The sequence below is a fragment of the Semicossyphus pulcher genome, unplaced genomic scaffold (genome assembly GCF_022749685.1).
Source record: "Semicossyphus pulcher isolate SPU_LCO1_2020_fin unplaced genomic scaffold, fSemPul1.0.p SCAF_13, whole genome shotgun sequence".
Classification (NCBI taxonomy): domain Eukaryota; kingdom Metazoa; phylum Chordata; class Actinopteri; order Labriformes; family Labridae; genus Semicossyphus; species Semicossyphus pulcher.
The window spans coordinates 760,138-774,413 of NW_027211637.1; the positions used below are offsets into that span (position 1 = coordinate 760,138).

At 48.4% G+C, this 14,276-nt stretch overlaps 1 protein-coding gene across 4 annotated transcripts; it reads left to right on the plus strand.

The window, feature by feature from the left end:
• Positions 1–769: 769 nt before the first annotated feature.
• On the plus strand, positions 770–13,971 carry ikbkg (inhibitor of nuclear factor kappa B kinase regulatory subunit gamma). Of its 4 annotated transcripts, XM_069659801.1 has the most exons (16): positions 770–1,110; positions 2,501–2,641; positions 3,544–3,827; positions 4,707–4,781; positions 4,865–4,966; positions 5,542–5,727; positions 7,530–7,591; positions 9,256–9,303; positions 9,889–9,991; positions 10,091–10,206; positions 10,296–10,448; positions 10,545–10,617; positions 10,699–10,833; positions 11,750–11,886; positions 12,076–12,152; positions 13,618–13,971. In XM_069659801.1, exons 2-16 carry the CDS (start codon positions 2,503–2,505, stop codon positions 13,806–13,808), a joined length of 1,881 nt encoding a protein of 626 aa, XP_069515902.1. In that variant the 5' UTR covers positions 770–1,110; positions 2,501–2,502; the 3' UTR covers positions 13,809–13,971. The 4 variants fall into 4 exon arrangements, with proteins under 4 accessions (XP_069515902.1, XP_069515903.1, XP_069515904.1 ...); XM_069659802.1 differs by lacking the exon at positions 9,256–9,303; XM_069659803.1 differs by lacking the exon at positions 4,865–4,966.
• The last annotated feature ends 305 nt before the right edge of the window (positions 13,972–14,276 follow it).

The window sequence follows — 14,276 nt, forward strand, 5'->3', positions numbered from 1 at the left end:
TCATCAACCACTGCGGAAGAAGGAAGGGGATTTCCTGAAGGGTGGGCTACCGGTGCCCGGAGTGCAGCCTCTCAGGCGACACTCACCTCAAGGCAAGAGACCAGCACTTCTATCTCTGCCTTTTTCCCTCTTTATTTACTAAGAATATTCACAATAGCAACTTGAATAGCTTGAAGAAAGTTCTTTATAAAAGAGTTCTAAATACGGTTTGTACTGCCGTCATTTCTTCCTTTAAATGTTGAATTCTCTCAATAATAAAAATACCTGTACAAAGAAAATCTTCAGAATTGTAAATTTAGACTGAAAAAAAGTCAAACGTAAACCTCTTTGAGATTTTAGTTTTAATACTCACAGTATTAGTCTGTCGACAGTGTACAGGAGGTCAGTTAAACATCAGCTACAAAGAAGAATCTTGTTGACTGCAGTTTCATATAAATGTCTTGTCTCATGAAGGTATAGAATAAAATTCTGTATCAGAACTTAATAAAGGAATCATAATATTAATTCATCATTCAAAAAAAGTTGGTTTTTAACTTGCAGTACCTGCTTTCATATTTTTTGTACTCTACTTTCATTTATTCATTAATTCTTTACATATTGATTTTTATTCTATAGTCATTTTATGTATTCAGTTATTGAAATATGGATTTTAAAAAAGGAAAGTACATCCATCTCCACTGGTGCATGTGGAATTAAGAGATTGTTTTTGCAGCCTGAGAGGAAGTGTTGCCTGACAGGCTGGACGCTGGGCACAGTCAAACATGGCATTTCCTGAGCTAACAACAGTCGCCTGGCTTTGCTTTGACAGATAACCTCAGCACACCTTAAACACGCTCAGTGTTTTAAAATAACGGAACAAAAGTTGGAGAAATGTCCTTCAGAAGATTTACAGCTCGTTGATGTTGGTCGTTGTTTGTGTCAGGCAACACGGGCCTCGGCTTACCCATCGATTAGCTACGTTTCCTAGCTATCTCCGAAGCTAAATCGCTAGCTATCTCAAATTCGCCAGTTTACTAACGTTAGCAAAACAGCTAACTGCGCGTTTTAACAGGTTTCATGTGAGAGACAGCGACGCTAACTGACAATAAAACAGAATAAGAAGAATCAAAGGTAAGATAATTTTATACTTGTAATGTAACAGGAGTAATATGCTGAGGTCAGACCTGATCCTGTCTGAAAACATGTCAGCCGGAATAAATATGGTTAATCATTGATCATATCAGCTGTTTAAATTGACATGTGGTGGTTGTTATAGTCTCATTTGTTGTAAACAAACATGAAATTGAACCTTTATGTCTGACTCGAGCTTTGTGCCTCATGGTATTGGGGATGACGTAATGTTTTCCTCCCGTTCACCAACACCTGTATGTAGGTTATGTTCAGGGTTTGGTAGATTAAACAGCCCAAGGAGCAGTGTTGACACATCACGTCATGAAGCCTCTGAGGGGTCAAGGTGGCCTCCTGAGACATGCAGGGGACCCGGGTCACAATGAGGGGTTAAACTGAAAGTGAAAGGTACCTCAGGCCTCCTGACGGGGAGGGGGCGGACTGTGTCACATGTCAATCACTGAGAGGTGATGAAGTCTCCTCCTCTGCCGTTCAATTCATGTCATAGTTTGAACTGAATAACAGTCAGAGCCCAGACTGAACACACAGTGGTATAAGGTCACACCTGAATGTGTGTCTTTGGATTGCTTGACATGTATACTGTATGTTTGTTTACTTCTGTTCAGCCTCACACCAGATGTTTGTGCCATGTCCTGTGTCTGTGAGGAGAATTGTAAAAAGACAGACAGGAAATGTGTGGCGGAGAGAGAGAGGCATGGCATGCACATGAGTCAAACCTGCGATCAGTGCGTCGAGGACTGTAGCCTCTGTGTGTGAGGCGCCTGCTCTACCAACTGAGCTGAACCAGCTAAACACATCACAGGGACTGTTCGCAGTGATGTTTCTCATTAACAATAGTTTAATGAGGGTGTGAGTGTATAGAAAATATACATTAATTTTCTGCCTCCTGTCCGGGCCGGTGATGTGTTCCTACTGGTTCTTAAATTACTGGTTTCCTCAGCCTGCGTCACCTAACAGACGGAGACGCAGTCTGCCTCTGTCACCAGATTCGTCACACTTTCAAGATGATATTTAAAGTTTTATCTCATATCATACTGCAGCTAATATGATTGTGTACGTGAGCACTGCATCACAGCTACCTACGACAAGAGTAATTAAGGTTTCAGTTAGCCCTCAATGTGTACGAAATCAGTCATTAATATGAAAACCAGTTGGGACATACAGTGAGGTCTCAGAGGCAGCAGGTTGAGCAGGTTCTTTCCCCGGGGTCCCGAGGCGTTCCCGGGCCAGAAGGCAAATTCCCTTCAGCCTGTTGGAAGCTTGAGGGCTCGTACCAGCTGGATGTGCAGGGTCCTTATCAGATGCACAAACCCAAACAACAGGCTCTTTTCAATAATAATGTAGAGCTAATAATCTGCATGTCTTTCTGTAGGTATGGTGCAGCCCCAGCCTGATGGCCCCATGCAGTGGGAGATGTCTGGAGAGGACAGTGGAGGGGCCCTCAGGGTCCCACCGGAGCTGGCGGCCAATGAAGTGGTGACCAGGTTACTGGGGGACAACCAGCAGCTCAGAGGTACAAAGTGTTCCTGTGATATTTATAGACTATATTTTCTCTACTTGAAGTGCAGGGTAACTCTGCATCAGACGTCACAGCTGGAATTCTAACAGCACATTGTTTTACTTGTTTTATAATAAATGTTAAAATGTGTAAAAAGTACACAAAGAAAAGGACAGAAATAAAAATAGGACACGGTGTGGAGCCACATCATCTTAATGAGTCCTGTTATTGTGTCTGATGTTCATTATTGTCAAAAGAGAGTCACCTGAAGGGGCAGTGCTCCTCGGCTGGACTGCACACAGTCCTACCGTCGATGGAAGAACACACACACACACACACACACACACACACACTGGTCTGTAGGGTTAGTGATGTCAGTTAGACACACAGATGTCTCCCTGTAGTTTGCTAACATTAGCTTACACCATAAGATAGTGGTCGAACAGGAGCAGGTAAGACTGTCGGCAGTAAGACCCCAGAGTGTAATTGTTAACATTATTATAATTGTAAAAACACATTTAATTAGCTTGTTTCAGTATGTGGCCGCTGTGTGTCCATAGGTGCCAAAATGTAGAGAAAGGAATGAATGAAAGTTACTTTCTGATCGAAATAAAAATCTTTTTCAGCACACAGCCTGACAGCAGTTAAAAATAACTTCCTCTGGCGTCGCTCCGCTCGGCTCCGTCTCCTTCTGCTGAGAATAAAACTCAAACAGAGACACTTTAACAGAAATAGCTCCGACACTAGTTTTTCTTTAAGCTCTGAAATCAGAAGATAAAAGCTGAATAATCTTCACAATCAGACTTTTCTCATCACAGTCTGCGTTTATTTCTGGCCCCTGTATATTTAATTCTTCTCTTCATGTAACTCTGTCTAACTTACCTGCCCCCCGGTTACCTTCATCTTCTGTCCTCCAGAGGCCTTGAGGAGGAGCAACCTGGCCCTGCGTCAGCGCTGTGAGGAGATGGAGGGATGGCAGCGGAGGACGAAGGAGGAGCGAGAGTTTCTCAGCTGTCGTTTCCAGGAGGCCAGGGCACTGGTGGAGAGGCTGGCGCAGGAGAACCACTCCTTACAGGGCTTAGTGAACGGACCAGCCTCCTCCTCCTCCTCCTCCTCCTCCTCTAACCACTGCTGCACCTCCAGCCAGACCGAGGAGCTGCAGGGACGCACGGCCAGGAACGGACCGCTGGACGGACCACAGGTCAGCTGGTTCACATTCACACATCAGCATGAAGAGGTGTCGTCACATGTCAGGGAAACATCACTTCCTCTGGCGTGTTTCATTGAGCTCGTTGTATGTTAGTGTGTAAAGAGATGACATGTACACCTCTTTGTAACTGGTTCATTGTTGCAGATATTTACAGTACATTCATGTTGATATGTGATGAGCCTGCTGAATCCTGCTGCTGCTGTTCTATTGATTCTTTGCACCGTGTGATCAGCACATGTCAGCCCATCACAGGAGTATCAGTACAGGTGTCAGTGTTTTCAGATGTATGGCCTAAAGAGAACTTCTCAATAGAGAGCAATGCTTGACTCACCTTCGGCAGCACAGGGCATCACAGCTGAGGGATGTCATGGGTGCAGAATTAGTGCTCAGACTTCGTATCGCTGCTAAGTCTTTCAAATCAGTTTGGGTTCAGGTGTCTAAAATCAGGCTCTATTTCTCTGCGGCAGTAAGCAGGATGTAGCTACACGCCGAGTTTCTTAACTCACAGCTACAGATAAACGGATGGACAGAAATAGAGTAATAGCCAATGTCGCAGCTGTACGAGCCCCTTCGCTTGGATGGCTGCTCATGCATGATTATGTGATCATGACCTCTGACCAGATAAACATAAACTCATGAAAGTGACAGCGGAGAAGACGGGGCATCGGCTGAATCTAAATGTGTTATTACAGAGGAAGCTGAAGAAAGAAGGCAGTCATTAAGCATCTGTAACCACGACGGACCACACGTGTGTTCATGAAGCTTATAAAACCTTGGCGCTACATGAGGACTGCACTTCTGAAGAATAGATGCTCTGATGCCGACAGGTCATTAACGGATGTTTGATGCATGTATCTCTGCTGTGTTCAGACTCTGGATCAGCGGGACAAGAAGAGGGTGGAAGAGACGGACCGACACACACAGACCACGCCCCCTCGCAGCCTGGTATGATGCTGCTGATCCTCTTTCATCTCAGTCTTTATGCATTTGTTCATGTTGTCATCTAACCTGTGTGTCCGTGTGTTTAGGGCGATGCCAGTGTGCATAGCTCCTTGACTAGCGCCCTCCCCTCTCCCCCCTCCTCTCTCCCAGAGGTGTGGGGGGAGATGGTGGGCAGGGAGAATGGCCAGGTGAGCCAGCTCACTCTATGCTACTTTCCACCAATCAGATCCCTGGTACTTAATCTGTAGCGTCTCACCTGTAGTTTAATGCTTCACCTGACCTTTCACTGCACTCAGGCAGAGAGTCCTGACTTTCTACTCGGATAGACATTATGGGATGGCCTGTGAAATTTTAACTCTAACACAAAACCTGGCTCTAATCTCCACGCAGCATTCAAACAGGAAACTGTCTCACATCAGGCAAATAAATCTAGAGGTCGTCCTGGTTTCCTCCTTACATCCGAGCAGGAACACTGGATTCAGTGGTAGCTGGACCCCAGAAATGTCCCTGCTTCTTGCTTTGCATGGAGCACAGCCTTAACACACACCCCAGTCCTCCAGTTCTTCCCTGTATAACGCCCCTGTTGTCTCCTACGGTAAACCCCAGTTTGTGTTTTCTGTTATCTGGGTGTATTTCTGATTTTGCTTCATGTCTGTGCACCAGAACAGGGTGACCGTGTTCTGTCTCTGTCCACTGCCCTCCTGTCATTCCTTCATCCACTCATCCCTGTTTCCTTCTTTCTATCCCATGTTTTTCCCTGCAGCCTGCCGAAGGTGCAAACGATTTCCTCCAGATACTAAAGAGCCACAAAGAAAAGCTGGAGGAAGGGATGAGAGAGCTGAGGAAGAAGAATGAGGAGCTGGAGAGGGAGAAGGAGGAGGGAGAGAAAGAGAGAGAGCGGATGCGGCGCTGCATCGACCAGCTACGGGCCAAACTGGCTCAGGCACAGGTAACATACTGACCCCGACACAGGTAACATACTGACCCTGAGACAGGTAACATACTGACCCCGACACAGGTAACATACTGACCCTGAGACAGGTAACATACTGACCCCGACACAGGTAACATACTGACCCCGACACAGGTAACATACTGACCCTGAGACAGGTAACATACTGACCCCGACACAGGTAACATACTGACCCCGAGACAGGTAACATACTGACCCCGACACAGGTAACATACTGACCCCGACACAGGTAACAAACTGACCTTGACACAGGTAACATACTGACCCCGACACAGGTAACATACTGACCCCGACACAGGTAACATACTGAGCCTGACACAGGTAACATACTGACCCCGACACAGGTAGCAGAGACATGCATATTGTAAGAGCCAATTAGGGGTTCTGATGCAATAATCTTAAGTAAATTTGTTGCGTGTTGTGTTGCGTGTTGTGTTGCGTGTTGTGTTGCGTTGCGTGTTGCGTTGCGTGTTGCGTTGCGTTGCGTGTTGCGTTGCGTGTTGCGTTCCGTGTTGTGTTGTGTTGCGTGTTGTGTTGCGTGTTGTGTTGTGTTGCGTGTTGTGTTGCGTGTTGCGTGTTGTGTTGTGTTGTGTGTTGTGTTGTGTTGCGTGTTGTGTTGCGTGTTGTGTTGCGTGTTGTGTTGCGTTGCGTGTTGCATTGCGTGTTGCGTTGCGTGTTGTGTTGTGTTGCGTGTTGTGTTGCGTGTTGTGTTGTGTTGCGTGTTGTGTTGTGTTGCGTGTTGTGTTGCGTGTTGTGTTGCATCCCTGTGATGCCACAGTTCAGGTATAAGAGACAGAAAAATCAATGTCTCGGTCAGCTGTGTGATCCCAGGAGGGCAGGTTTGACCGCTAAGGCGCGAGGTTTGTTGTCACTTTGACTTTCTGTTTGTTTTTCACAGTTATGGACTTTATTCACGTTTCACTGAGGAATGAAAACATGAACTGTTTTAACTGCAATCTGGTCTGTTGATTGCAAACTAGGGCAAAGCTGCAGGGATTCAGAGTCAGGCTGAATAATCATTTAAATTCAAGCTGTAACAACATCAGAAACGTAAACGCTTCGCTAACACCGGTTCTCTTAGAATAACCTGCTTTGGGTCTTTCTGTCTTTGAACCTTTGGAGAACCAAACTCAGTGAACAGTGACACCTGGTGGCTGTAACACTTAGAGCAGCCATTCATGATGGTCCGAACACCTGGCTGAGACAGCCTGCTCGTTGTGAAGTTAAACTACCTGTGTTCTTTTGTTCTCATGTTCTGCATTAAATATTTGTTTTATTGTGCAGTTTGTTGCAGTAAAGAAACCGTCGTCAAAGCATAAATATGTTGCTGGTAGAAACATGAACTGTTTGCTGTTTCAGAACTTGAGGATCATGTGACAGTTCATCGTCACAATTTGCACTTATTAGGGACTGACAATAACATTATCTGGTTATTTTATTATAGTATTACTGGACTTACTTAATGTGTTGATCACACAGTTTAGCTGTAACACTTCCTGTCACGGAACATTGTCCTTTGATACTCAGTGTACTGAGTGTGTCACAGGAGGGACAGGAGCCCCTGATGAGCGGATGCTGCTCACTGCTCAGGTCAGCGGTCTGCCGGGATTCAAGGTTGTACTCCAGTATTTTGCCCTCTGTTGCATCATGTGTGTCACAGAGCAAAGACAATCAGCTGCTTGTGAACCGCTTGTGTCGGTGTAAGCCGAGATATGAGTGATACGGACAGACTGAAGTGTTCCCTGTGATCTAAAAGTCTTGTATGAATGTTTTTACAGGCGAACAATGTGACTGAGGAGGTTGCTCCACAGCGCTCTGAGGCTCAGCACTCCTCTGACTGGTACGAACATCCTTCCTCCTCATATCAAAACACGACTGCATTAGTTAACAGCACTGAGCTGACCGTGTGTTTAACTAGCAGCTGTTTAATGATCTAAACTGTGTCTCTGCAGACAGGCATGCTTTGTATTCCTGCATTCTGCTTAATACAAGCCTCACTTCTGAGATCTCCTCCTTCTCCCTCTCCTCCTCCTCCTCCTCATCCCTCTCCTCCTCCTCCCTCTCCTCCTCCTCCTCCTTCTCCCTCTCCTCCTCCTCCTCCTCCTCCTCCTCCTCCCTCTCCCTCTCCTCTCCCTCTCCCCCCTCTCCCTCTCCTCTCCCTCTCCTCCTCCTCCCTCTCCTCCCTCTCCCTCTCCTCCCTCTCCCTCTCCTCCTCCTCCCTCTCCTCCTTCTCCCTCTCCTCCTCCTCCTCCTCCTCCCTCTCCTCCTCCCTCTCCCTCTCCTCCTCCTCCTCCTCCTCCTCTTCCCTCTCCTTCTCCTCCTCCTCCTTCTCCCTCTCCTCCCTCTCCCTCTCCTCCTTCTCCCTCTCCTCCTCCCCCTCCCTCTCCCTCTCCTTCTCCCTCTCCTCCTCCTCCCTCCCCCTCTCCTTCTCCCTCTCCTCCTCCTCCCTCCCCTCCTCCCTCTCCTCCTCCTCCTCCTCTCCCTCTCCCTCTCCCTCTCCTCCTCCTCCCTCTCCCTCTCCCTCTCCTCCTCCTCCTCCTCCTCCTCCCTCTCCCTCTCCTCCCCCCTCCCCCCTCCCCCTCTCCCTCTCCCCCTCTCCTCCTCCTCCCTCTCCTCCTCCCTCTCCCTCTCCTCCTCCTCCTCCCTCTCCCTCTCCCTCTCCTCCCCCTCCTCCCTCTCCCTCTCCTCCTCCTCCCTCTCCTCCTCCTCCTCCCTCTCCCTCTCCTCCTCCTCCCTCTCCCTCTCCTCCTCCCTCTCCCTCTCCCTCCCCTCCTCCCTCCCCTCCTCCCTCTCCTCCTCCTCCTCCTTCTCCCTCTCCCTCTCCCTCTCCTCCCCCTCCTCCCTCTCCTCCTCCTCCCTCTCCCTCTCCTCCTCCTCTCCCTCTCCCTCTCCCTCTCCTCCTCCTCCCTCCCCTCCTCCCTCTCCTCCTCCTCCTCCTTCTCCCTCTCCCTCTCCTCCTCCCTCTCCCTCTCCTCCCCCTCCTCCCTCTCCTCCTCCTCCTCCCTCTCCCTCTCCTCCTCCCTCTCCCTCTCCTCCTCCTCCTCCTCCTCCCTCTCCCTCTCCTCCTCCTCTCCCTCTCCTCCCCCTCCTCCCTCTCCTCCTCCTCCTCCCTCTCCCTCTCCTCCTCCTCCCTCTCCCTCTCCCTCTCCCTCTCCTCCTCCTCCTCCTCCCTCTCCCTCTCCCTCTCCCTCTCCCTCTCCTCCTCCTCCTCCCTCTCCCTCTCCCTCTCCCTCTCCTCCTCCTCCTCCCTCTCCCTCTCCTCCTCCTCTCCCTCTCCCTCTCCCTCTCCTCCTCCTCCCTCTCCCTCTCCCTCTCCCTCTCCTCCTCCTCCTCCTCCCTCTCCCTCTCCCTCTCCCTCTCCCTCTCCTCCTCCTCCTCCCTCTCCCTCTCCTCCTCCCTCTCCCTCTCCTCCTCCTCTCCCTCTCCCTCTCCCTCTCCCTCTCCCTCTCCTCCCCCTCCTCCCCCTCCTCCTCCTCCTCCTCCTCCTCCTCCTCCTGTTTCCAGCTCTAGCCTGGCTAAACTCACAGAGCAGCTTCAGGCCACACAGGGCAGGTGAGCCCTCAGCTCTGTGTGGCTTCTCTCTGTCACCGTGTGCACGTTGTCTCTCCTTGTTCTCGCTGTGATTCTGTCTCCGGTGCTTCATGCTCGTCTCTCATTGATCTTTGTTTCATGTTTTTTTATCTGTGATACGTAATTCAGTCATCATTCAGACCGTTTTCATCCTTCGTTCTTCGGACATGTTTGATGACAGTAAAAACCATTACAATGATTTATCGTCTCAGTCATAGCGAGGTTTAAACGTGTGCATGGCATGATTTAAATTAAACACAACACCAAACACTACAATCAATATGGCTTCTATGTTGATGCATCATAATAATGAGCCAGTAACTGATGAGGCACATTTATGTGCCCTCACTTTAGATCCTTTAATGAAGTAAGTGTTGAATTACTTTCAATATTTAGATGATTTCTTCCACCTCAGTTATCTGCAGAGTTTCAAGTGTCTCTCACACGATCAGTCACTCTCTAAACAACAAAAACTGAAGTATGTGAAGAAAGACGAGTCAGATGTAGATATGTGACGTGGTCCTTTCTTTATAACCGAAGTGTGGCTCTGAACCCGTCCGTCTGCAGGTATCGTGACCTGGAGGGGAAGCTCGACTATCTGCAGAAGAGTTCAGCTCAGCGGGACAGAACTGAAGCTCTGCTCAAACAGAAGGACAAGGACTGTGCTCAGGTGGGATGTCTACTGCGAAAAGAGTTAGACATTCACAGATGGCACTTAAAGCATTGACTGTAACTGTGCAAAACCTGAAATGTGTTTGTGTTTGTGCAGCTGGCGAAGGACTGCGAGGCTCTGAAAGCTCAGGCAACGTCTCTGCTCGCAGAGCTCAACGAGAGGCAGAGCTGCCTGGACAAAAGTGAGCACGAACGCAAAGTGATGGAAGAAAAGTGAGTCACTGTATCACATCAGCGTGATTATGCAGAATGTGTCGAGCTTTCTCCGTGTTCACCTGACGTGCCGCTCTGCCCGTGTTCAGGCTGTGCAGTAAGGTGAAGGCGCTGCAGGTGGCCGAGCGGGAGCAGGAGCAGCAGAGGAAGCAGCATCACGTGGCCATGGACAAACTGCTGCTGCAGACCCAGAGCCTGGAGCAGGCCCTGAAGACGGAGAGACACGTGGTCACTGAGGAGAAGTGGGTCCAACACACACACACACACACACACACACACAGTCCCAGCTGGTTATTGTTCCAGAGATGGCCTAAAAAGTTTCTCTTCTCTGCTCTCAGGAAGAAGCTGACGCAGCTGCAGCACGCCTACACGTGTCTCTTTAGAGACTATGATTCCAAACTGAAGAGTGAGGTAGAAACACACATTAAACCTCAGTAACCCTCACTCCTTCATCTGAAGGACTCTTTGCATTCATGTGTGTGTGTGTTGCAGGGAGGAGACCTGTGCAGCCGCCTGGAGGAGGCGGAGAGAGCGCTGGCTCTGAAACAGGACCTGATAGATAAACTGAAGGAGGAGGTGGAGCAGCAGAAAGGCTCCCTGGAGACTGTTCCTGTCCTCACCGCACAGGTAAGTCCTGCACACCTGCCCAAGTAACTTCTGTCATTTACATTAGTATGACACTTCTGAGGTCGTTAAAAGGTCTAAGGTCAGGGCGAGGCTGCTGACTTTAACAGTGATTCTGTTCAATGAAAGACTACGCCTACAGCTCTGTAGGGTTAACAGTTATCAGTTATTGAGTCTGAGGATGATTGATCGTTGACATCATCAAACAGCAGAATATGTACATGAGAATAAACATGAGGCAGGAGGGCTCTTAACGGCCGCCTCCCTCCCTCCCTCCCTCCTCTCCTACCTTCTGTGTTTGTTTAAACACAGAGTCAGAATAAAAGCATCATTAAAATTAGTTTCAGTCCATTTCCAGTGAACACATTATTTACGCACATTCACACGATGATTTCAGGCTTCAGAGGTGCAACAAACTCTTAGTGTGGTTCTTACCTGAACTTCTAATGTCCGCACGGCTGACAGAGCGAGGTTTGATTCTGTTTTCTGGATGCTAACAGACTCTGGCATTGCTGGCCAGACGCGGGTATGTAGGCAACAATCAACGGTTTAGACGGCTGATCAGATTTCACGTGAACCTGTGAGAACCTGTAAGGTTTTGGTTCTTGGTTCTAGCTTGTGTCACCGTTGTGTAAAACAAAGCTGAACCTTGTGGGTATAAAGTGAAGAACCCTTCACACCTGGGCAGGGATTACATGCTGTGCAGGAGTCCATCATAGGTGTGCACTTAGTTATGCACTCCAACAAGGTGTCTGCAGTCAGAGTCACATTACAGCTAAACAAACACAAACTGGACCTCATGGCTGTTCATGTTGTGTCCTGTAGTCTCAGCCTGTATCAGCCACACACACATTTAGACATTTCACTGGTCCTAATGAAACCGGAGACTTCCTCCCTCTCGGTCTGTGTGTTCTCTCAGGCTGACATCTATAAGGCAGACTTCTTAGCAGAGCGAGAAGCCAGAGAGAAGCTGAACCAGAAGAAGGAGGAGCTGCAGGAGCAGCTGACTCAGGCCCGCGCTGACATCGACCGGCTCAAACAGGAGGTCACATCACGGTACATCAGGCACACGTCCTTCATCATAGCTGTCCTCAATGTGGACGTGTGGATGTTTATGGACCGGTCACAGGGTCACACTTTAGTTTCACTGCGGCTGTTTTTACAGGCTGCTGGCAGGCTTCATGTCTGAGGTCAGAGTGCGTCTGTGTTTGTCCTCTAAACGTGAAATACCTGTCTGCCTTCCAGAGCACGCATGGAGCAGATGAAGCTAAGACACCTGGAAGACTTCCCGACACGGGCCCCGCACATTCCCCCTCCACAAGGTACAACACGCACGCACGCACACGCGCGCGCACACGCACGCGCACGCACACGCACACGTGTTGAAATATAACTGATGAGGCTTGTTGTCGGTGACATCAATAAATAATATTTTCTCGTTCACATAAAATAAAATCAGAATCATGTTCCTTCTGTCTTTTTGTAACTTTGCATGTATTTGCATGTCTGATCTATAAGTCGGCCGTATATGTAGAAACTCATGGCTTCATATTTCTTTAAAATACAGTTGTTTAAATAAATGAACATAGTTTACACATTTGAGTTTTGCTGTTACTGATGAAAGCGATGCATTTACGAGATGCACAACTTTAGATTTCTCAAGTGGAGTGGGCGCTGACACGTCGCTGATGACGTCTCAATAAAACCACAGGAGGGAGCGCTTTACAACAAGCACCAATATGCAGCCATAACGTGGTGAAGTAGTTCCCCCGTTTTCATCCACTCTGAAAGTGACGACAAAGCTGCAGCTCAACGTCTGCTCAGACGTTTCCCCTCCACTGGCTCACCTTCATTATCAGCCTCACCTTCATCATCAGCCTCACCTTCATTATCAGCCTCACCTTCATCATCAGCCTCACCTTCATCATCAGCCTCACCTTCATCATCAGCCTCACCTTCATTATCAGCCTCACCTGGAATTACATTAATATCTACGTTTACGACAGCCGTGCATTTTAGAACGTAACACAAGAAAGGATCCTTTAAAACCATGAAGCTGCTGACTACACTGTAAAATGTAAATGTTGGTGTTACGTGGAGAAACTCTGGGAAGTGCTCGTTATAAAGAAGTAGAAATAACTTATTAGTCAGTTAAAGGTTAAGTTATACAGATAAATTAACCTACGTTACATTTATTTACCTTTATTTTAACTGCTGTCGAACCGTGTTCATGAAAGCACACGCGGCTGTCAGGTCAGGTGCTTCAGCACGCAGAGTGGTGCTGATCATGTAGTAAATCACTGGATCGATGAAAGATAACTGCAGCACTGGGATCAGCTGTCTCACCAGCTTCCTCTGCGATGCTCTCACGGCGCGTGACGTCTGCACGCTTGGTTTGGTGACGGTGTCATCCACGCGCACAGATTGCACCGCAGGCCTTCGCTCAAGCAGCCGCTGGAACATGACAGCTGTGATGAGCGACTCGTCCACTAGTTTTTTTTAAAAACACGCTCCAAGTTTGTTCTTTTGTCAAACCAACCGTCCAAAAGCCAAAGACTCTTCATTTACTGAAGAAAGAAAAGCAGCAAATCTTCACATTTTAGAGTCTGGAAGCAGCAAACGATGAAACTGTTGATTGGTTATCACCATAGTCAGCAGTTGATTGTCTTTAATCGATCAATAAACTGAATGTTGCAGCTTTATTACAAGAAAATGTAAGCTTGTAAATAGCAGGCTAATGTGGTGATCAGTAAGCACCGACTCTTTGTACTCTCTCCTCTCCCTCAGGTGTGTTCCCAGGTGCAGCCTTTAACACGGTGCCCCCCGCCCCCTCGTACCGTAACCAGGGTCTGTTACCTGTCGGTGATCCGGGGGCGGCGGGGGCCGAGGAGCTGCCAGATTTATGTTGTCCTAAGTGCCAGTACCAGGCTCCAGACATGGACACGCTGCAGATACACGTGATGGACTGTATACAGTAACACCTGTGACACATACACACATCAACTACACACAGTGTATTTACATGTTCATCGTTCAGCGTGTCTGCTCACAGCTCCGCCCACAGCTCAGAGAAACATGCGTGATAGGTGCACCTTACTCTGCCTGACACGCACGCACACACACACGCACACACACACACACACACACACGCACACACAGATCGTATCATTATAAAAGTATGTCGCAGTGATGAGAGGCCGTCAGAGGCATGAAGACAGACATCATCGTCTCACCTGCTCCACACATTTAAACTCTGCTGTAGCTTTTTATTCCACAGTCCACTTTTCTTTGTTTTCCTCCCACACCTGCTTTTATTTCCCATCAGCCCCCTCTCTATTGCTGACACACAGGTGCTTCAGTACCTATAGTGTCTCCTCCCCCTTCACTTCCTGTCTCACCCGTCAGTAATCTGTGGGTTCAGAGGGCAGAAAACATGAATGTGAATA